Here is a 17,445-nt window from a genome sequence, read left to right as displayed (position 1 = left end):
GAATTCATGTGACAGAATCTGCTCCGGAAACCCTTTTAGGATCTCCCAGGTGGTTTTGCCTAGTAAAGTTCCACTAGACAATCTCTAAAAGATATGCAATGAAACCTCATTTAAAATGTGGACAAATGAATATAAAAAATTTCGAATAATATCTCATTATATAGATAAAACCACAATAGCAATAAATCCACAGCTATGGTCCACAACTACAGCCTATCGTACTATAGGCTATAACTACACACATATATAATATGGTTAATACTGTGTCCAATAACTAGATCAGAAGATTCTAAGAGTATTTGTAAAATTTAGAAGAAATAACTGATACAATTAAAGCTAGAAAGATAAAAATAATAGAAAAAGACAAGTACTGCTGTTGCGGTGGGAAACACGAAATAACAAGCGGTGTGCGAGGTAGACTGTCAGCTAACTACTTGAACCTAGGGGAACAAATTTAAAATAAATAAAAAATAAGATTATATATCTCAGTGAGCAGCATAGTGTAATAGAAAAATAATATTTTATTTCCATAAAACTTTCTCTCAAAATCTCTTGTTCCCCTCTTTTAAAAGGTTCCCTATTTAAAATTTATTTCATAATGCAAACTTATACCGTAATTCAATATCATAAAACTAATGCTCAAAAAGGTATAAAGTGAAAGATTATTATAGAATCATAAAATATCTTAATCAAGATATAAATATTGAGTATAAAATATTATAAACACAGTTTTACAAAATAATTATGAAAGTGCAGTAATAACCATAATATTGGAAATCCAATAATATACTCAGAACATATACAATGTACTATACGATATACCAAATCGTAAATCGTAGGATACACCCACCTCACGACCTTTAATGTACGAAAGGTATCGTGGAAATAGTAAACCGTTGAAATATACCCAATCTCATGGCTCGTGGTAATAATAAACCATTGAAATGAACCCAACCTCACGGCTCGTGGAAATGATAAACCGTTGGGATAAACCTAACCTCACAGTCCGTAACAATAATAAACCATCAGGATGAACCCAAACGCACGACACTGTGAAAAATCCACGCGCTGTAATATAATACTGACTTGAAACATTGGTACTATATGGTACATCAATTAAAAATAAACAATACAGTATCCATCAAAACAATTTTATGAGATCATGCTTTTCCAAACGATATTATATCATAAATCATAATTTAATATTCAAACTCAACCACTTGTTTAAATATTTCAAAAATTTCAAATCATCATTTCATGCTAAAACCAGAAATACCATAGTGAAATATATATCACCATAAACCAATTTTAAGCATATAAAATTGTAAAATATGTGTACATGCTTAAAATCATATAATTATCAATATACTTTTTCAAATAAATTAATTTCCAAAATAATTTAAAATCTCAATTCTAATGGTAAGATATTTAAATAACATGATGCACAAGTTCACTATGAACTTATCAGAGTTAGAAATCATTTAAAATCTTATCAAAATCCACATAAAATAATAACACATATATGTAAATGCTGATATTCATATAAGTATAAAGTAATTGTTCAAATCAAATGATATATACGTTGTAATAGTCTAGTTTACCCGCATGAGATATTGTCTGCTTTGGACCTAGCCCGCACAGTTTTGTCAAAACGCGTCTCAAGGGAAAGATATCCACATCCTCTTTTAAGGCATGCTTCGTTCTCCTTTTCAACTGATGTGGGATTTCACAATCCACCCCCTTTGGGGCCCAGCGTCCTCGCTGGCACACCGATCTGGGTCCGGCTCTGATACCAACTACAATAACCCAGACCACCCGCATGGGATATTGTCCTCTTTGGACCTGGGGAATCCTCTTACAACCCAGCTCTCAAGGTTTTAAAAGACCTCGCAAGGGAAAGGTATCCACACCTTCTTATAAGGCATGCTTCGTTCCCCTTTCCAACCATATGGGACTTTACAATGGATTGTGAGATCCCACATCGGTTGGAAAGGGGAAAGAAGCATGCCTTAAAAGAGGATGTGGATACTTTTCCTTTGAGACGCATTTTGACAAAACCGTACGGGCTGGGCCCAAAGTGAACAATATCTCATGCGGGTGAACTAGACTGTTACAGTTGGTATCAGAGCCAGACCCGGATCGATGTACCAGTGAGGATTATGAAGTTCCACATTGGTTGGAAAGGAGAACAAAGCATGCCTTATAAGAGGGTGTGGATACCTTTCCCTTGCGAGGTCTTTTAAAACCTTGAGGGCTAGATTGTAAGAGGATTTCCTAGGCCCAAAGAGGACAATATCATATGCGAGTGGTCTGGGCTGTTACGTACGTAAAATAACCAAACCATATATATTATAATACATGCCTAAAATATTTTTAAAATATAACTATTTATAGTACTGTAGATGTTAACTCCTGCAACCCTTTAGGATCGCATTCAGACTCAACACGAGTGTCTGTAACATAATAAAAATATTTCTTAGGCTCCAAAAACTAAACCAAAGATATTCATGTACACCAAATGTCTTAAAATGATTTGTACAACTATAAAATTACGTAAATTTGACACTGACTGATCCAATTATACTGTGTACCCTTAGGACTCGGTATCCAAAATCGGGGCTTTTCACTTAAAGGCTAATCTTTCAAAATTGAACCTTCTAAAGGGTTCTAATAATATATAATTTCACTAATCTAATTTAAATTTCATCCAATTTGATCAATTTTGGTCAAACACAATCCAAATTTATTCGGTATTTAACTAATTGGTCCAAAAATAGAAAAATTATCAAACGATGTCCAAAATTCGCAAACTTTATATCAATAGAAAATCCAAGAGACAAGGAATAAAGTGGTGTGCTCACCTCGGTCCAACGATCACTCGATGACCGGAAAGCCTGATGGAAATCTTGACCAAACTCTTCGTTGACATATCTCTCAAACGGTAAGGAATCTTGCCAAATGGACCACGAAAATGAGTTTAAAGGGTCCAAAAATGATGGGAGGAGTGAGTGAGTTGGCCTAAAACGATTGAAAAACACAAAATGGACACTACCAACTTCAAAAAGCCTATCTAGGCACGTCGACTAGCGGTTTGGCCTTAAATTTGGCCGACAAGGTGGTCCAAAGGTGGGTAATATGTGACAGCTCAGACCACCCACATGAGATATTGTCCTCTTTTGGGCCTGGGGAATCCTTTTACAACCCAGCCCTCAAGGTTTTAAAAGGCCTCTCGTTCCACTCGTTTGAAAAGTTTCCCGTTTAAAAATCATTTCACAAAACCCAAACTTGTATCCCAATTTACTATATCATAAAATCGATGCTCAAATATAAAATGAACGATCATTGTAATGTTATAAAATGTCTCAAATCAAGATATAAATATTTGAGCATATAATATAATAAATACAATTCCACCAAATAAATATGAAAATGCAAAAGTCACCACAATGTTTGTAAATTAACAATATGTTCAAACGTATACAATATACCAAACAATATACTAATCTGTAACCCGTGAGAGACACCCATCTCACGACCCTCAATATATGAAAGGTGTCATGGAAATATCAATTAACCGTCGGGATGTACCCAACCTCACGGTCCGTGGCAATAATAAACCGTTGGATGATACCAACCTCACGGCACCGTGGTAATAATAATAAACAGTCGGATAAACCCAACCTCACAGTCCGTGATAATAATAGATAACCGTTGGATGAAACCAACCTCACGACACCGTGGTAAACCCAAAGCGATGTAATATAATACTGAACCAAACTCTGGTATAATATGGTACATCAATTTAAAATAACCGATATAGTATCCTACCATATCATAAATCATAATTTAATATTCATGCTCAACCGCTTGTCTAAATATTTCAAAAAAACTTCAAATCATGATTTTTTACTAAAATAAGAAAATACCACAGTGAAATATATTCACCATAAACCGATTTTAAGCATCTAAAAATTTATAAAATATTTGAACATGCTTAAAATCATATAATTTTCAATATGCCTTCTCAAATCGATCAATTTCCAAAGTGATTTAAAACCTCAATTCAAATACCGAAATATTTAAATACCACAAGTTCATTCATGAACTCATTAGAATTGCTAAACGTTTAAAATATTGACAAAAGTCATATAAAATGATAACACATATATGTAAAAGTAGATCCTCATGTATCCATAGAATGAATATTCAAATCAAACGATAGGTATAAGTAAAATACTCAAACCACATATATATATATATATATATTATACTATATACCCAAAATATTTTTAAAACTAATAACCACTCACAGTACTGTAGATGCTCAGCCTGTTTCTCTACAGGATCGCCTCCAGGCTCAACTCGAGTGCCTGTAATATAATAAAATATTTTTCAGGCTCCAAACAACTAAACTAGAGACACTTGTATAGCCCAAATGTCTTAAAATAATTTACAGTACTACAAAATTGCATAAATTGGACACCGGACAGTCTAATTATACCACGTGTGCTTAGGATCCGATACCCAAAATTGGAGATTTTCATCCAAAGCCTAAAATTTTGAAATCGAACCACCTAATGGGTCCTAATAATATCCAATTTCACTAATTCAACTCCAATTTTAACTAATTTGGCCCATTTTGTCCAAACACAGTTCCCAGCTTATCCGAAAATTAACTAATTGACCCAAAAATGGAAAAATTATCAAATGACCTCCAAAATTCACAAAATGTATATTGACGGAAAGCCCAAGAGACAAGGAACCTACCAGTATGCTCACCTTGGTCCAACATTTCCTCTGGTGGCTGGAAAACACTGTTGAAGCGTCGGATGAACTTCCCGTTGTTGGATCTTTCAAATGGTGAGGAATCTGGACAAAAAAACCATGGAAATGAGCTCAAAGGGATCAAAAATAGTGAAAAATATGTATGGGTTGGCCTGAAACTACCAAAAAATGAGAAAATTCGGTGACCCACCTCACCGGCCGCCGCGAACTCCGCCGGCCCGATCTAGGCGCGTCCAGCCGCTTTTCGCCGTGAAATTTCATGGTTGAGCTCGCCTTCAAGTGACCTTTCTACTTGGCTAGTGCTTGTAAGTGGTGGTTGGACAGAAATGGGCAAAATGGTGGTGATCCGATTCGATGGTAAACAGATTGAAATGACCCAGTTCGGACCCAAGGGTCTGAGGGGAGAATTTTTCGAGTTTTGGGGAAGAAATTGGTATTTTGGACTTTGTTTCCTATTTGACACGCTTACCTAGGTTTATATAAAGCCTTGGATCACTAACAGACAAAAATTGAGGACTGACTTGGATACTAATATAAAACTTATGCTTAAAATTTCTCAGAACCATAACTTTTTATTCGTAACTTAGAATTTGGTGTGCTGCCAGTCTATGAACTCGTATCGACGAGATCTACACAATGGTACCTCAGTCAAAAAAAAAATATTGGCTATTGAAAAAGTCAACTTGAACCCATGTATTGTTCACTTGGTCAAACTTAGTCAATTTGGTTAAACTTGTTTAATCATGTATATTTTTTGGTATGGGGTGTTACATAATATGGATGGTAGGCATGTGCAGGTAATGGCCAAATTTAGACAAAACGACGATGATCTGACTAGGCGTAAAACAGATTCGAAACAAACCGGTTTGAATACATGGATTTGGAAAGAAATTTTTCAAGTTTGGGGGATAAAATTGGTATTTTAGGATTTGCTTTTTGTTGGACATGCTTTCCAACATTTATATAGAGCCTTAGGTGACTAATAGATGAAAATCTTGGATTAATTTGGACGCTAATATAAAACTGATATTTAAAATTTTATAAAATCATAACTTTTTATCCGTAACTCATAATTTGGCGTGCCACTAGTCTACGAACTCATATCGACCAGATCTACATAATAATACATCAGTCAAATAAAAAATCTTAACCATAGAAAAAGTCAATCTTGGACCACACATACTATTCACTTGGTCAAATCTAGTCAAACTTGTACAATATGGGTATTTTGGTACGTATTGTTACATCATGGCCTGCCTGTTTGCCCATTAGGGAGTACCCGCCGTGCCTCAAGTTAAAATAAATGAGAAATAAGGCACGAAAAAAATAAATAGGGCAGATTGCGAAAGGCTAACCCAGCCCACCTCATCCCATTGCCATTCTTAATCAGTACAAACTCGACATAAAATTCAAAAAAAAAAAAAAGCAAATAGAAGATCAATTTGCAAACATTAAACTAACTTTCATGGATCCAAAAAAACTAATTTCCAGTTTCAATAATTCAAGATTCTTAGAAAAAGACAACCATAAAAAGCATATATAAATATATACATATATATATATACAGTAATGCTCACATTAAGGCAACTTGATGTTTTTAATATCGAATTTTCTTTATTATGCAAGAACTAAAATTTAAAATTCAAAAAATGGTAAATATAGATTTATGGGGTGTTTGGTAAAAGAGAAAGTATTGAAGGAAACTGATTCTTGGAAATCAGTTTCTTGGAATTCAGTTTCCTAAGAATGAGTTTTCTTAGAATTTTTTTTTATAGTATTTGGTTAATTATAGAGGAAAATATGACTTACAAATAATTAAATAAATTTATACATTAAAATTAAAGGATAAAATTGTATTTAAAAAAATATGTAATATCAGTTTCTCAGGGAATTTTAGAATGACACATCTTTAGTAGGATTCATTTTTCCTGTCGATTTTCCATATTATGAGATTTATTTTCCACTGAGGCTCACAAATTTATTCTCTTAAAAATTATCCAAACAGGAAAAAATTTCACTTTCCTAGGGAATTTTAAATTTCCACTAATTTTACCACTACCCAAACACCTCATTAATAATATACTAAAACTTTATTAGGGGAAAGTGAGTTGCATCAAAACCCATGATTAATAAATGTAATTTTAAATTTTAGCCTCTGATGTGATTTAAGGGCAAAAAAAAAAGTTTTGACATTAGTCCTGATATTAAAATTATGATTTAAGCCTGATATTATATATATATATATATATAATGCAGAATTATTGCATTTGGAATAGTTTTAATTGAGCAATTACAAGCTTTTTGGGCCAAATCCACAAGCACTTGGAAAAGAATTCCACCAAAAAAATGAAGCTAAACGTCACCATTTTCAATATCTGCCCAAACAGAGCTAAACATCTTTTCCTTTCGAATTTCCCTTTTCTAACCTATGGTAGGCAAGGCGTTCTCATCAATCTACCATTCTACAGCAACAACAATGGTAATTGAGGAATCAATGGTAATTATGTGGTGGTCTAGATCGATAGAGTCCTTGCACTAGTGCTTGATGCCATGGCAATCACAAACCATGCATGAGGCTTGAGAATTATGGGTGTTTGAGGACGATGGAATTGCAACGCTTGGACTTGACTAATTCTAAGCAAGAAAAAATAATAAAAATAAATAAATAAATAAAATTAAAAAAATAGAAGGGGAAGAAATTGAAAAGAGAAAAAGTGACATAATAAGGGTTTATAAAAAAACCCAAAAACTCAAAATGTATATCATCTTTTTTTTCTTCCTTTTCTAAAATATAATAATTATTAAAATATATTTATTTTTATTTTTATTTTTATAATATACATATATATATATATATATATTTCACATTTTGGTAAAGATAAGATTAATTTTCAGCTTTTCTAATTTTTAATGATATTCAATTACCAGTTTGCCCCCTTTTTCGTTAAATTTTATGGAAATTGACTAATAGTAGAATGTTTTTTTAAATTGTCTCAAACCACATGTGGTTTTTAAAATAGCTGTAAATCAAAGGAGATCTATATCATATTAACCTTCTTTTTTTTTTTTTTTAGTTTTTAGTTTTTGTTTCTAACTGGGTGGTGGTTTGATGTGAACCTAGGTTTAGAGAATTTTGAGCTTTGATACTATTGATGCACAAATATGATGTAGGGATCTCGATGTGAACTAGGGAACCTTCCTAAGAGATTGACTACTAAAGAATAGAAAATGTGAAGAACCATGGGATATCGGTGTGATAGCGGACAAAGACACTTCGATGCTTAAATCAATATAAAGTTTGCAAAATTGGTGATCAATGTCAATTATTGTATGCATCCTTGATCTAATTGAGGAATGAGCTTTTATAGAGTGTCTTTATGCTTGATCTCCTAACCCTAATAGGCTAAACCATAGAGATATTCTTTCATTCAATCAAGGAAAGTATCCTTAATTTAATCTTTTTCTCTCCATCTTTACTATTCTTCCTTGATTTGCAAGATTTGTCATTGCTAAGGGAAGATAATTTTTTCTTAATTCAATTACTTGATATCCAAGGTTCATATCGTACCCCAAAATATATGGGCAAGGAAACAAGCTATCAACCTACCCTTATGAAGCATAAGATTGGTGCCAAAAAGATTCATAAGGTTGGACTAGACCCATAGATAAGAATAAGAATATATAGGTCAGAATACTTTATCTGGCAAGGTACATTCTAAATAAGACTATTCATCCCTCCATATATCTCTTCATAGGATTACTATAACATAAGGTGGAATAAAACATGGGTTGCTAACATGATAAGGGTTGGAATAAGATAATGGATGAAATAGAATGAGGCTTGTAATATGATAAAGCTTGAAATAGGATGAGGCTTGAAATACCCTAATGCTTAAACCTATCCTTGGGATACCATCATCAAGGTTAATAGATATTCTTATCCAACTACAGTACCCATCTATAGGCCGAATAGACCCGCTTGGCTAAATAGGAAGGGTAGTTCAAATAGGAATCCCTATCTAATGGTTCATTCATTCATTTTTTTTTTAGTGAATATTTCATCCCATACAGTTATCATGTTAAATATTACTTATCTAAAAAGCTCAAGCTTTTAAAAAGTAGGTTTAATACGTATGAAAAAAAGCAGCCCATAAAATATGTGTAAACCTACTAACATTATTAATGATTTATTCAAGTTTTTTAAAGTTAGATTGACATTTATTTTAGGCCCTTATCATATTAAATCTCAATATTTGTATATATTTTTAGAGTCAAACTGAGATCAAGTTTTTAACATCATATCTTCTTTTATTAATTTTTGGATTACTTCAAATATTAAAATTTAAAAATTAATTAATAATTTAATATAGACTTAATGACATCTATTTAGGAAAAGTGAATGTTATTGCAGGCATGTAAATAAGTTGAGTCGAGTCAAATATCAATAATCTCAAAGCATAATTTTAGGAGTTTCAAACTCAATTCATGCTCACAAAATTTTGAAATAATATGCTTAGGTTCATCTCGGCTTATTCATGAAAAGCTTAAGTTTAATTCGACTCGACCCATTATGTTAGGACCCGTCTAAAATTCCTCACCGGAACCCTAGATAAGCCCTGATCCCAAGGAAACCCTATCGAATCCTTCAATGAAAAATCCGGTAGAACCTCCCCTAAGGGTTGGACTTACTACAAATTTCCTGCACTGAAAACACACTTCTATAAACACCACCTTATTCCTCCCATCTTACTACAATTTGTTTCCACAAATTTATAGCACTCCAAAATAACAACAAAGAATTAATGCAGTATTTAATAAAATGCATCCAATACAGTATACAGAGCATTATACAAGTAAATATGAAATTAATACAATGTCAGATAAAGAAGAAATACAAAATGGAGAGGAAAAATGGAAGAAATGCTTCTTGGACTTTTGGCAATGAACTGAGATATCAGGCTCACCCCGGACGATCAACGTCTTCTAATCCTTGTACCTAGGGGAACGGAATTTAAAAATATGATATGCTAATCATCTCAGTGAGTGACCCTATCTACTGTACAATTATAAAGCAACGATAATTATTGTATATTTGTTTAATTAAGAATAAATAAGTAAATAATTAATAATTAATTGAAAATAATATTTTCTCTCAAAATCCTCACTATTCATTCCGTTGGAAAAGTTTCCCTTTTAAAACATTTTCGCAAAACCCAATCTTTTATGCCCCAAAAATCAAGTAATAATTAATTTAATAAATAATTAAATAATCTAAATACGAATAAAATATAATAAAATAAAATAGGAATAGAAATAAAAATAATTTCGTAATAATTACTAAATGATTAATAAATGTCATAAACAAATAATACAAAAATATTAATGAAACTTACATTAAGACAATTCAGGAAATAATAAAATAATTATAATGAATCAATTAATTGAACAATTAAATAAATGAATAATTAAATCAAATTAAAATCTCCATTTAAAATGAATGGTAAGAACATAGTAAAATCGTTTTAAAATCAGCAAATCAATATAAATAGTAAAATAAATCATTTAATTAATAAAAGAAATACTTAAATCAATTTAATCATCTATTTGAAGTAAATGATAAAACTATAAAATAATTTATTTGAAAACACCAATCCATTTAAATAGTAAAATAATCAAGGTAAAATGCATTTTAGAAACATTGATTAAATAAATTATAAAAATTCCATTAGACACATTTTTTATTTATTTTAAATACTTTTTAAAAACATTATTATTTGGACATAATATCGAAAGCTACTTGACGCACCACACTATATACTAGTGATGTCCCACGATACCCAGCGTCCCGAGCACTGTGTAACGGGAGGTTAAAGAGAGAAACTTGCATACAGTCGCTTCGGCATCCTGATAGCGTCGCTGCTTAAACCGTCATCCCGGCCATGGAAGGGGACGACTTATAGCCAATATCAAACTTGCCTACCCTCGGTCCAATGGCAACTCACGGGAGACATTATAACTTGCGCGCTCATCCATATACACAATACAGAACACCAGTATTATATGAGTGCGTCTAAAACTAATAACCAAGTTTATTATTAAAATACCAAATTTTTCCAAAATTCACCGTAGGAATACTTTTCAAATTCACATCCCACATTTTTCCTTTAATATCACCAGCATGAATACTTTGATAATATATATAATTTTTCTCATATCACAAAATCCATCGATACAATTATACAATTTTCAAATCCATCAACTCAAATATACAATTTTCCAATGGCATAATATTTTTGAAACATAATTCTTTAAAACAATATTTTTCTCCAATCCTCAAAATCCATTTAAATTAACATATCCTTAAAACCACATAAATTTCATATATAATTTAATTCCACAAATCCTCAATACCATAAAATAATTTCCACAATGCATAAATTTATATAAATGCATTTTTTATTAATCAAAATAAATTCACAAATAAATTCCATAATAAATCAAATAATATTACTTTTACAGTTCCTTTAAATATCAAATTGTCATAAAATCTAGATTTCCATAACTTATCAAAAATCATATATTTCAATTTATTCAAATATGGGCAACAAAATTTAATTCACAATTTATCTAACAATTAACATAAAATAAAAACATTCAAATATTAAAATATCACAATATAATTAATTTGACTCCCAAAATTAATTTCGAAGGTGGGTCACTTACCTCGAGCACGCAATTAACCCAAGAACCTCCATGGGATCAATTCCACGATGCACACGTGCTCCTAGAACAATAATATTATACAACTCAAATAAATTAATATTTTATTTGGATAAAAAATACCCGGTACCCGGGGAGTTTAACACAAATGTTAACCAAAATTTACGAGTAATATACCGAATTGAAGCTTGTAAAACGAGGATTGCATTACTGGCCTCCATTGACCCCAATTCTACTGGTGGTGGTTGGAATTTGCTCGGGAAGTACTGGTCCAACTTCACCTCCTCATAACTCACAAACCACTTTGAATTTAAACAATTGGAGACCATATTTGAACTCAGAGGACCCAAAATAGGGGGAAAGGGGTGGAAGATCGGACTGAGTTGGCCGAAAACGGCGAGAATCGCTGGAAAAACTCAACCCACCGCCGCCGACTTCAACGGCCCGATTTGGGCTCGTCCGGCGGCGTCTGGTCGGGAAATTTGGAGGTTGTCATCGCCAGGGACTGGGCTCCCTCCTTGGCCGGCGCATGTGGCCGTCCGGTGGCCAGAATTTAAGAAACGGCAAGGACCTAAGAGGAGGAAAAGGAAAGGAAAGGAAGAAGAAGAAGGAAGAAGAAGAAGAAGGAATTGGGGGGAGGGGGGGGGGGCTGGGTGCTTTTCCCACGTGGGGAAAGGAAAAAAAAATGAAAAAAAGAAAAAGAAATAAAAAGAAAATAAAAGAAACAATTAAATAATATTAAAATAATATTATTGTATAGAATAATAATAAGATAATATGGTATTTAATCATAGTTGACATATGGCATCTCACCATTGTGACACATGACACATTTTATTAAGTCACACGTGGCATACTATTCACATATTTAAAAATAATATTAAAATAATATTGTATTTGAAAAAATTCTACAAGTCCATAACTTTCAAACCACATGTCCAAATCGGACGTACCGCTAGTCTATGAACTTGTATCGACGATTACGTCACAGTCATACATGAGTCAAAACTCAACTTTGCATGAACAAAAAGTCAACTTGGGCACCCCTTGAACAGTTTGGACCTCAACTTGTTTTGTTTATAACTTTCAAACCGTAGCTCCGTTTTCGACGTGCTACTAGTTTATGAACTCGTGACAATGTATACTTTTTAACAGTATCTCGTTCAATGTGAAATTCCATCAGGAGCAAAAAAATCAACATTTGACCCCTTCTCGGTCAACGACGGTCAAACCCGGTCAACCTTGATCAAATTTGAGAAATTTCCGATGTACTTCAGGGCGGGATGTTACACATTACATATAAAAACTTAAAAGCTTGAAAATTCATTTTTTAAAATGAAAATTTTAATGTTAATAATTAATAAATTCCATTTATTTTATTAGTTTTATTATAAAATTAGTTTATTTCTAAAAAGTTTATAAATTTAAAATATAAAAAATATTATTGTTGCATTATAAATATTTAATATAGTTAAATTATTGGATAAGTTATTTATATAGATACATATAAATAAAAAATTCAAGCTATTTATGAACTATTCATAGACTTGATTAATTTATCATTTAAGATCGACTTAAAAGTTTTGTTTTTTATTCAAGATTAAGTTGTTTTTTTTTTTTTTTTTATGCAAATCAAGTTTGAGCAAGCTAAAATTGAGCTGAACCCAAGTCAATTATGAGTTATTAGAGTCCATTTACAGCCCTACCTTATAGTGATTCCAATAATTATAAATGTATTTTTAAATGTTAGTCATTAGAATGATTTAATAGTTTGATAAGAAAAAAGGTCTAGTAAAACTGTAGGTGTGTTAGCTTGGTTATACATAAATTATGCTCCAAAGCCCTTCACTTTGAGTGGCACATCTTTGGTTTTGCTTTGGCATAAACTTGTGTAGATTCTCAGGATGACCAAATATAGATGGTTCTAATGTTTTATATACAACGTGGTCAAAGGAGGCTGTATTATACTTTTGTTAGTCAACGGGCAATTAGGTTGGTTACCGTTTTCAATTTTCATGTAGAAAAATAAAATAAAATAAAAAAGCCACCGCAAATCTTGGAATCTATACCTTTTTTCATTTTTAGGCAGTAAGCATAAATAAAGTGAATCTCCAGTCAAAAACGACGAGACCCACATGATCATTCCTTTACTCGGTTTCATTTTATTTTTTTATTTTCTTTGAAATTTGATTCGAGTCTAGAAACGCTATGAGGTTGTATTATAATATTTTCCTTATATTATTATTTTCTATAATAATATCATAGGTATAAAAAAGTTTACCAAATAATTTATTAAATGATGGTGGTGTTATTTTATTGGTTTAAATATTTAATTATATTTATTTTTGAAAAAGTTCATTAACCTATTCTATATCTAAATTCTATATATTTGTAAACCAACAGAATAATAATACATCATTTTTGACAAACAATTTGGGGAAGTTTTTTATACAGGTAGCACAACTGTATTTTCTAATTAATCATGAAAAATTCAGAATGGGGATAAATAATGGGCACTGGTTAGTTATGCTTCTGAAACTCTATATATTAAGCATCTTGGATTCTACTTAGAATATATCAAGTGAAATATAAAAGTATAGAACAGAGATGGATCAAATATATTACTTCATTAAAGATGAAATATTGGAAAAAAGTAAAAGATACGCATAAATTAAAGAGTTATTATAAACAAGCATGTTGAAGCTAGGAATATATGCACTCATATCATATGGTTGCCAAAATATTGATTGAAATTGGAGTTTCAATGGACTAATTCATTGAAATTCTTGTACACATATATATAGAACGTCAGCTTATAACATTAATTTTTGGCATAATTGTTTTCTTGGTTTAATAAAAATTACATCACAATAAATATATTACCCAGATAACAAGACAATTCCAATTTCACTAATTGGTACATCATGATAAAAAATTAAACAAACAAAAACAAACACCCAAAAACATAAAATACAAAATTGCATAAGACTTTCAAGCAGCCACTTTAGTCATGAATTCTCGATCAACTGCTTTCTTAAGGAAGCTGTCCTCTTCCAACACCATTTGAACGGGCAAGAATCCCAACCCGGTGGCCACAGCAACCAACATTCTCTCTGTTTCAGCCTCGAACTCCTCCAGATCAACCGTCCCATTTGAGTCATGATCAAACTGATCAAACAGCGATTCATAAACTCGAGCCAGTTCGCTTGGCTCGGGTTTAACATCGATTCCAAAATGCGTCTCGAACACTCTCAAACACTGCAGCTCTTTCAACATCTCGGCATATGAAAGGAGGCCATCATGGTTGGTGTCAAGGTGAGCAAAACGGTCGCATACTAAAACATGGAATGCTTCTTTGTCTTGCACAAAGTTGAGGATGGTGGCAGCATCTAACACTTCCACACTCATTTTTTTTTTTTTTTTTTTTTTGGGGTAATGGTATTGCTAGCTAGGACTAAAAAGAGACTACAATAAAGAAGGATTTGAATTGAGGATTCTGAAATTTGTGATTGAAGTGTATATTGATGTGGTTTGTTGAAGTAGGTTACTTGGTTTTGGTCTTAAATATGCATATATATATATATATATATATGTGTGTGTGTGTGTGTGTGTGGATGCTGTTTCATACTGTTCCTTTTCCACTCGCTTTGTAGCCTGCTGTTTTAATTTTGCTTTTCCGGAAAGATTCTTATTAGTCAAAATAAACAAATTAGTTCCTCTTCCATATGAATCAATGGGCCATTGATGTGGGCTAGTGTTGTGCTGTGTAAATCCAGTGGGCTTAGCATCCATAAATGATTAAAACCATCGTTCCGAAGTCAGCCGATAACCGATCTAGAACTACCGACATAATTTTTTTAGGTTTTATTTATATCAGATTGATGATATAAAAGGGTAACAAACATAAAAATCAATAAATAAACCAAAAAAAAAAAAAAAGAAAAAAGTACGGAGTAACCACTTTTGAAATAAGATACAATTCTATTATTAGTGATAAGAATAATATGATGGAACTAGAAGATGTTCTAACATTCCAAAAATAACTAGAATAGTAAATTTGGGGGTTGGCCGACCTTTGTGTTGTCTTTATTGTTATTAACTACCAGGAAGTGAAGCTTTAATTTTCTGAGTCAAAAGTGTGCATAAAATTGTAAAATTTCCAGTCAAAAACTATAAGACCCACAGATCGTTTCCTTACTGTTTATTTCTTTCCTCGAAATTTGGCTCCGATCTAGAATAGACCATACAGTAAAACGTGTATATTAATTTATTAATTATTTTATTGGTATATATCTTATTATCTACAAAAATTCTAGAATTACGACAAATGGTGTACAACTGTTTTTCACAGCATTTGTTTTTGCAATTCTTTTGTTGTGGGCTTTTTAAATTCATAAGTCTAAAGTATCAAAATAATGAAAATGAAATTTTAAAAAGTATATATTTGGATACAGATGTAATATGCAGTGAAGCAAAAATCGACGACACAGTAGAAATATCGGCGACAATGTCGTGTGTCGGACACCGGCGACACCGATAGGGGGTGGAAGAAGTTTCTGTCAGGGATGCCGGAGAAATATCGCCGGAGTCGACAAATGTCGGCAGAGTCGTCGAAAATCGATGGGAGTGTCGGATTTTTGATGGACTATGGTGGAAACACAGAAGAAAAGCCGGTTGTTGGTGGAGATCTTGGATGGAAATATCGGCTGGCCTCTATCTCAAGAAGCAGAAGAAGAATAAGAAGAAGAAGAAGAAGACCTGCGATCTGCTTCTTCCTACGATCTGCCAGAGCCCAGAGAGAAGAAAAAGAGAGCAGGGAAGGGAAAGGGAAAGAGAGAAGAGGAAGTCCAAGCTTCAGAGATCGGCAAGCCGGGTAGTAGGAAGGGAAAGACTGAAAGAGATCGGGTAGGGGAAAGAAGAAGAGGAAGAATCTGGAAGAAATTTTTTTTATTGATTTTTTAATGTTTAAAAAAATATATTAATTTTTTTATTTAATAATTTAATTGTTTAATGAATAGGGCCGGCTCAAACTTACATTTGGGCCTTGGCCGAAAAGAAAGATAGGGTATATTTATTAAAAAAATAATTATACATTAAATATATTATAAAATATATAAAATAAAATTATAATTCTAAAAAATTTAAAATTTATTGTGAATATAATATTTTTTTTAAATATAATGAAGGTTTGTTTCTTTTAATTTTTAGAAGTATTTGTTATGTTACATAAAAAAAAAAAAAACAAATTGGTATGAAAATATATATTCTTAATTATTAAAGGAAAAACTGAAAAATGCATTAAAGTAATTAACAATTATTTGCCATCAAATTAGGTTGGTCAAACCATTAAAGTATTTATTGCAATTTTATTTTTTCAAGATTTGTTGAAATTAATCCATCAATTTATCATCTATAAATCTATTTCATCAACTCATATAAATACTAATCTTATTAAAAAAAATCAAAAAATAAATTAATATTAAAAAACTTGCATAAATATTATTACTTTCATTTCTTTATTTTAAAATACTTGTAATAATCATTAAGTTTAATTGAGAACCTTGGTTTCACATATATATATATATATATATATTATAAAACTAGGGTCCATAATAATTTGGGGTCCTAAGGCAATGGTCTTGGTGACTTTACTCTAAAGACGGGCCAAAGTACAAAAAGTGGATAGAAGTGTTGAAATTGTTTATTATTTTGATTTCTTTCGATTCAATGTTTATGGATTTTTAAAGTGTTAATCGAGTAGTAAATTGAAAGAAAAAAAAAGTTTGAAATGAAATTAGAATAAAAAAAGTAATAGTAAATATCATCAAATATTGAGAATATTATATTTGAGAATTTTTTGTATCTTAATATTATCTGTTAAATTATTTTCTATTTTGATACTAAGTAATATTATAATTTATTCACTTATAATAATTTATA

General features: G+C 31.6%; 1 protein-coding gene across 1 annotated transcript; it reads right to left on the bottom strand.

Annotated features, from left to right (window-relative positions):
• Positions 1 to 14,298: 14,298 nt before the first annotated feature.
• On the bottom strand, positions 14,299 to 15,068 carry LOC107417402 (uncharacterized). The gene has a single exon (XM_016026018.4). It carries the CDS (start codon positions 14,911 to 14,913, stop codon positions 14,497 to 14,499), a length of 417 nt encoding a protein of 138 aa, XP_015881504.2. The 5' UTR covers positions 14,914 to 15,068; the 3' UTR covers positions 14,299 to 14,496.
• Positions 15,069 to 17,445: the final 2,377 nt, after the last annotated feature.

Source organism: Ziziphus jujuba, chromosome 4 (assembly GCF_031755915.1).
Source record: "Ziziphus jujuba cultivar Dongzao chromosome 4, ASM3175591v1".
Lineage (NCBI taxonomy): Eukaryota > Viridiplantae > Streptophyta > Magnoliopsida > Rosales > Rhamnaceae > Ziziphus > Ziziphus jujuba.
The sequence above is the reverse complement of the archived record's forward strand: the minus strand, read 5'-3'. Positions and strand labels throughout refer to the sequence as shown.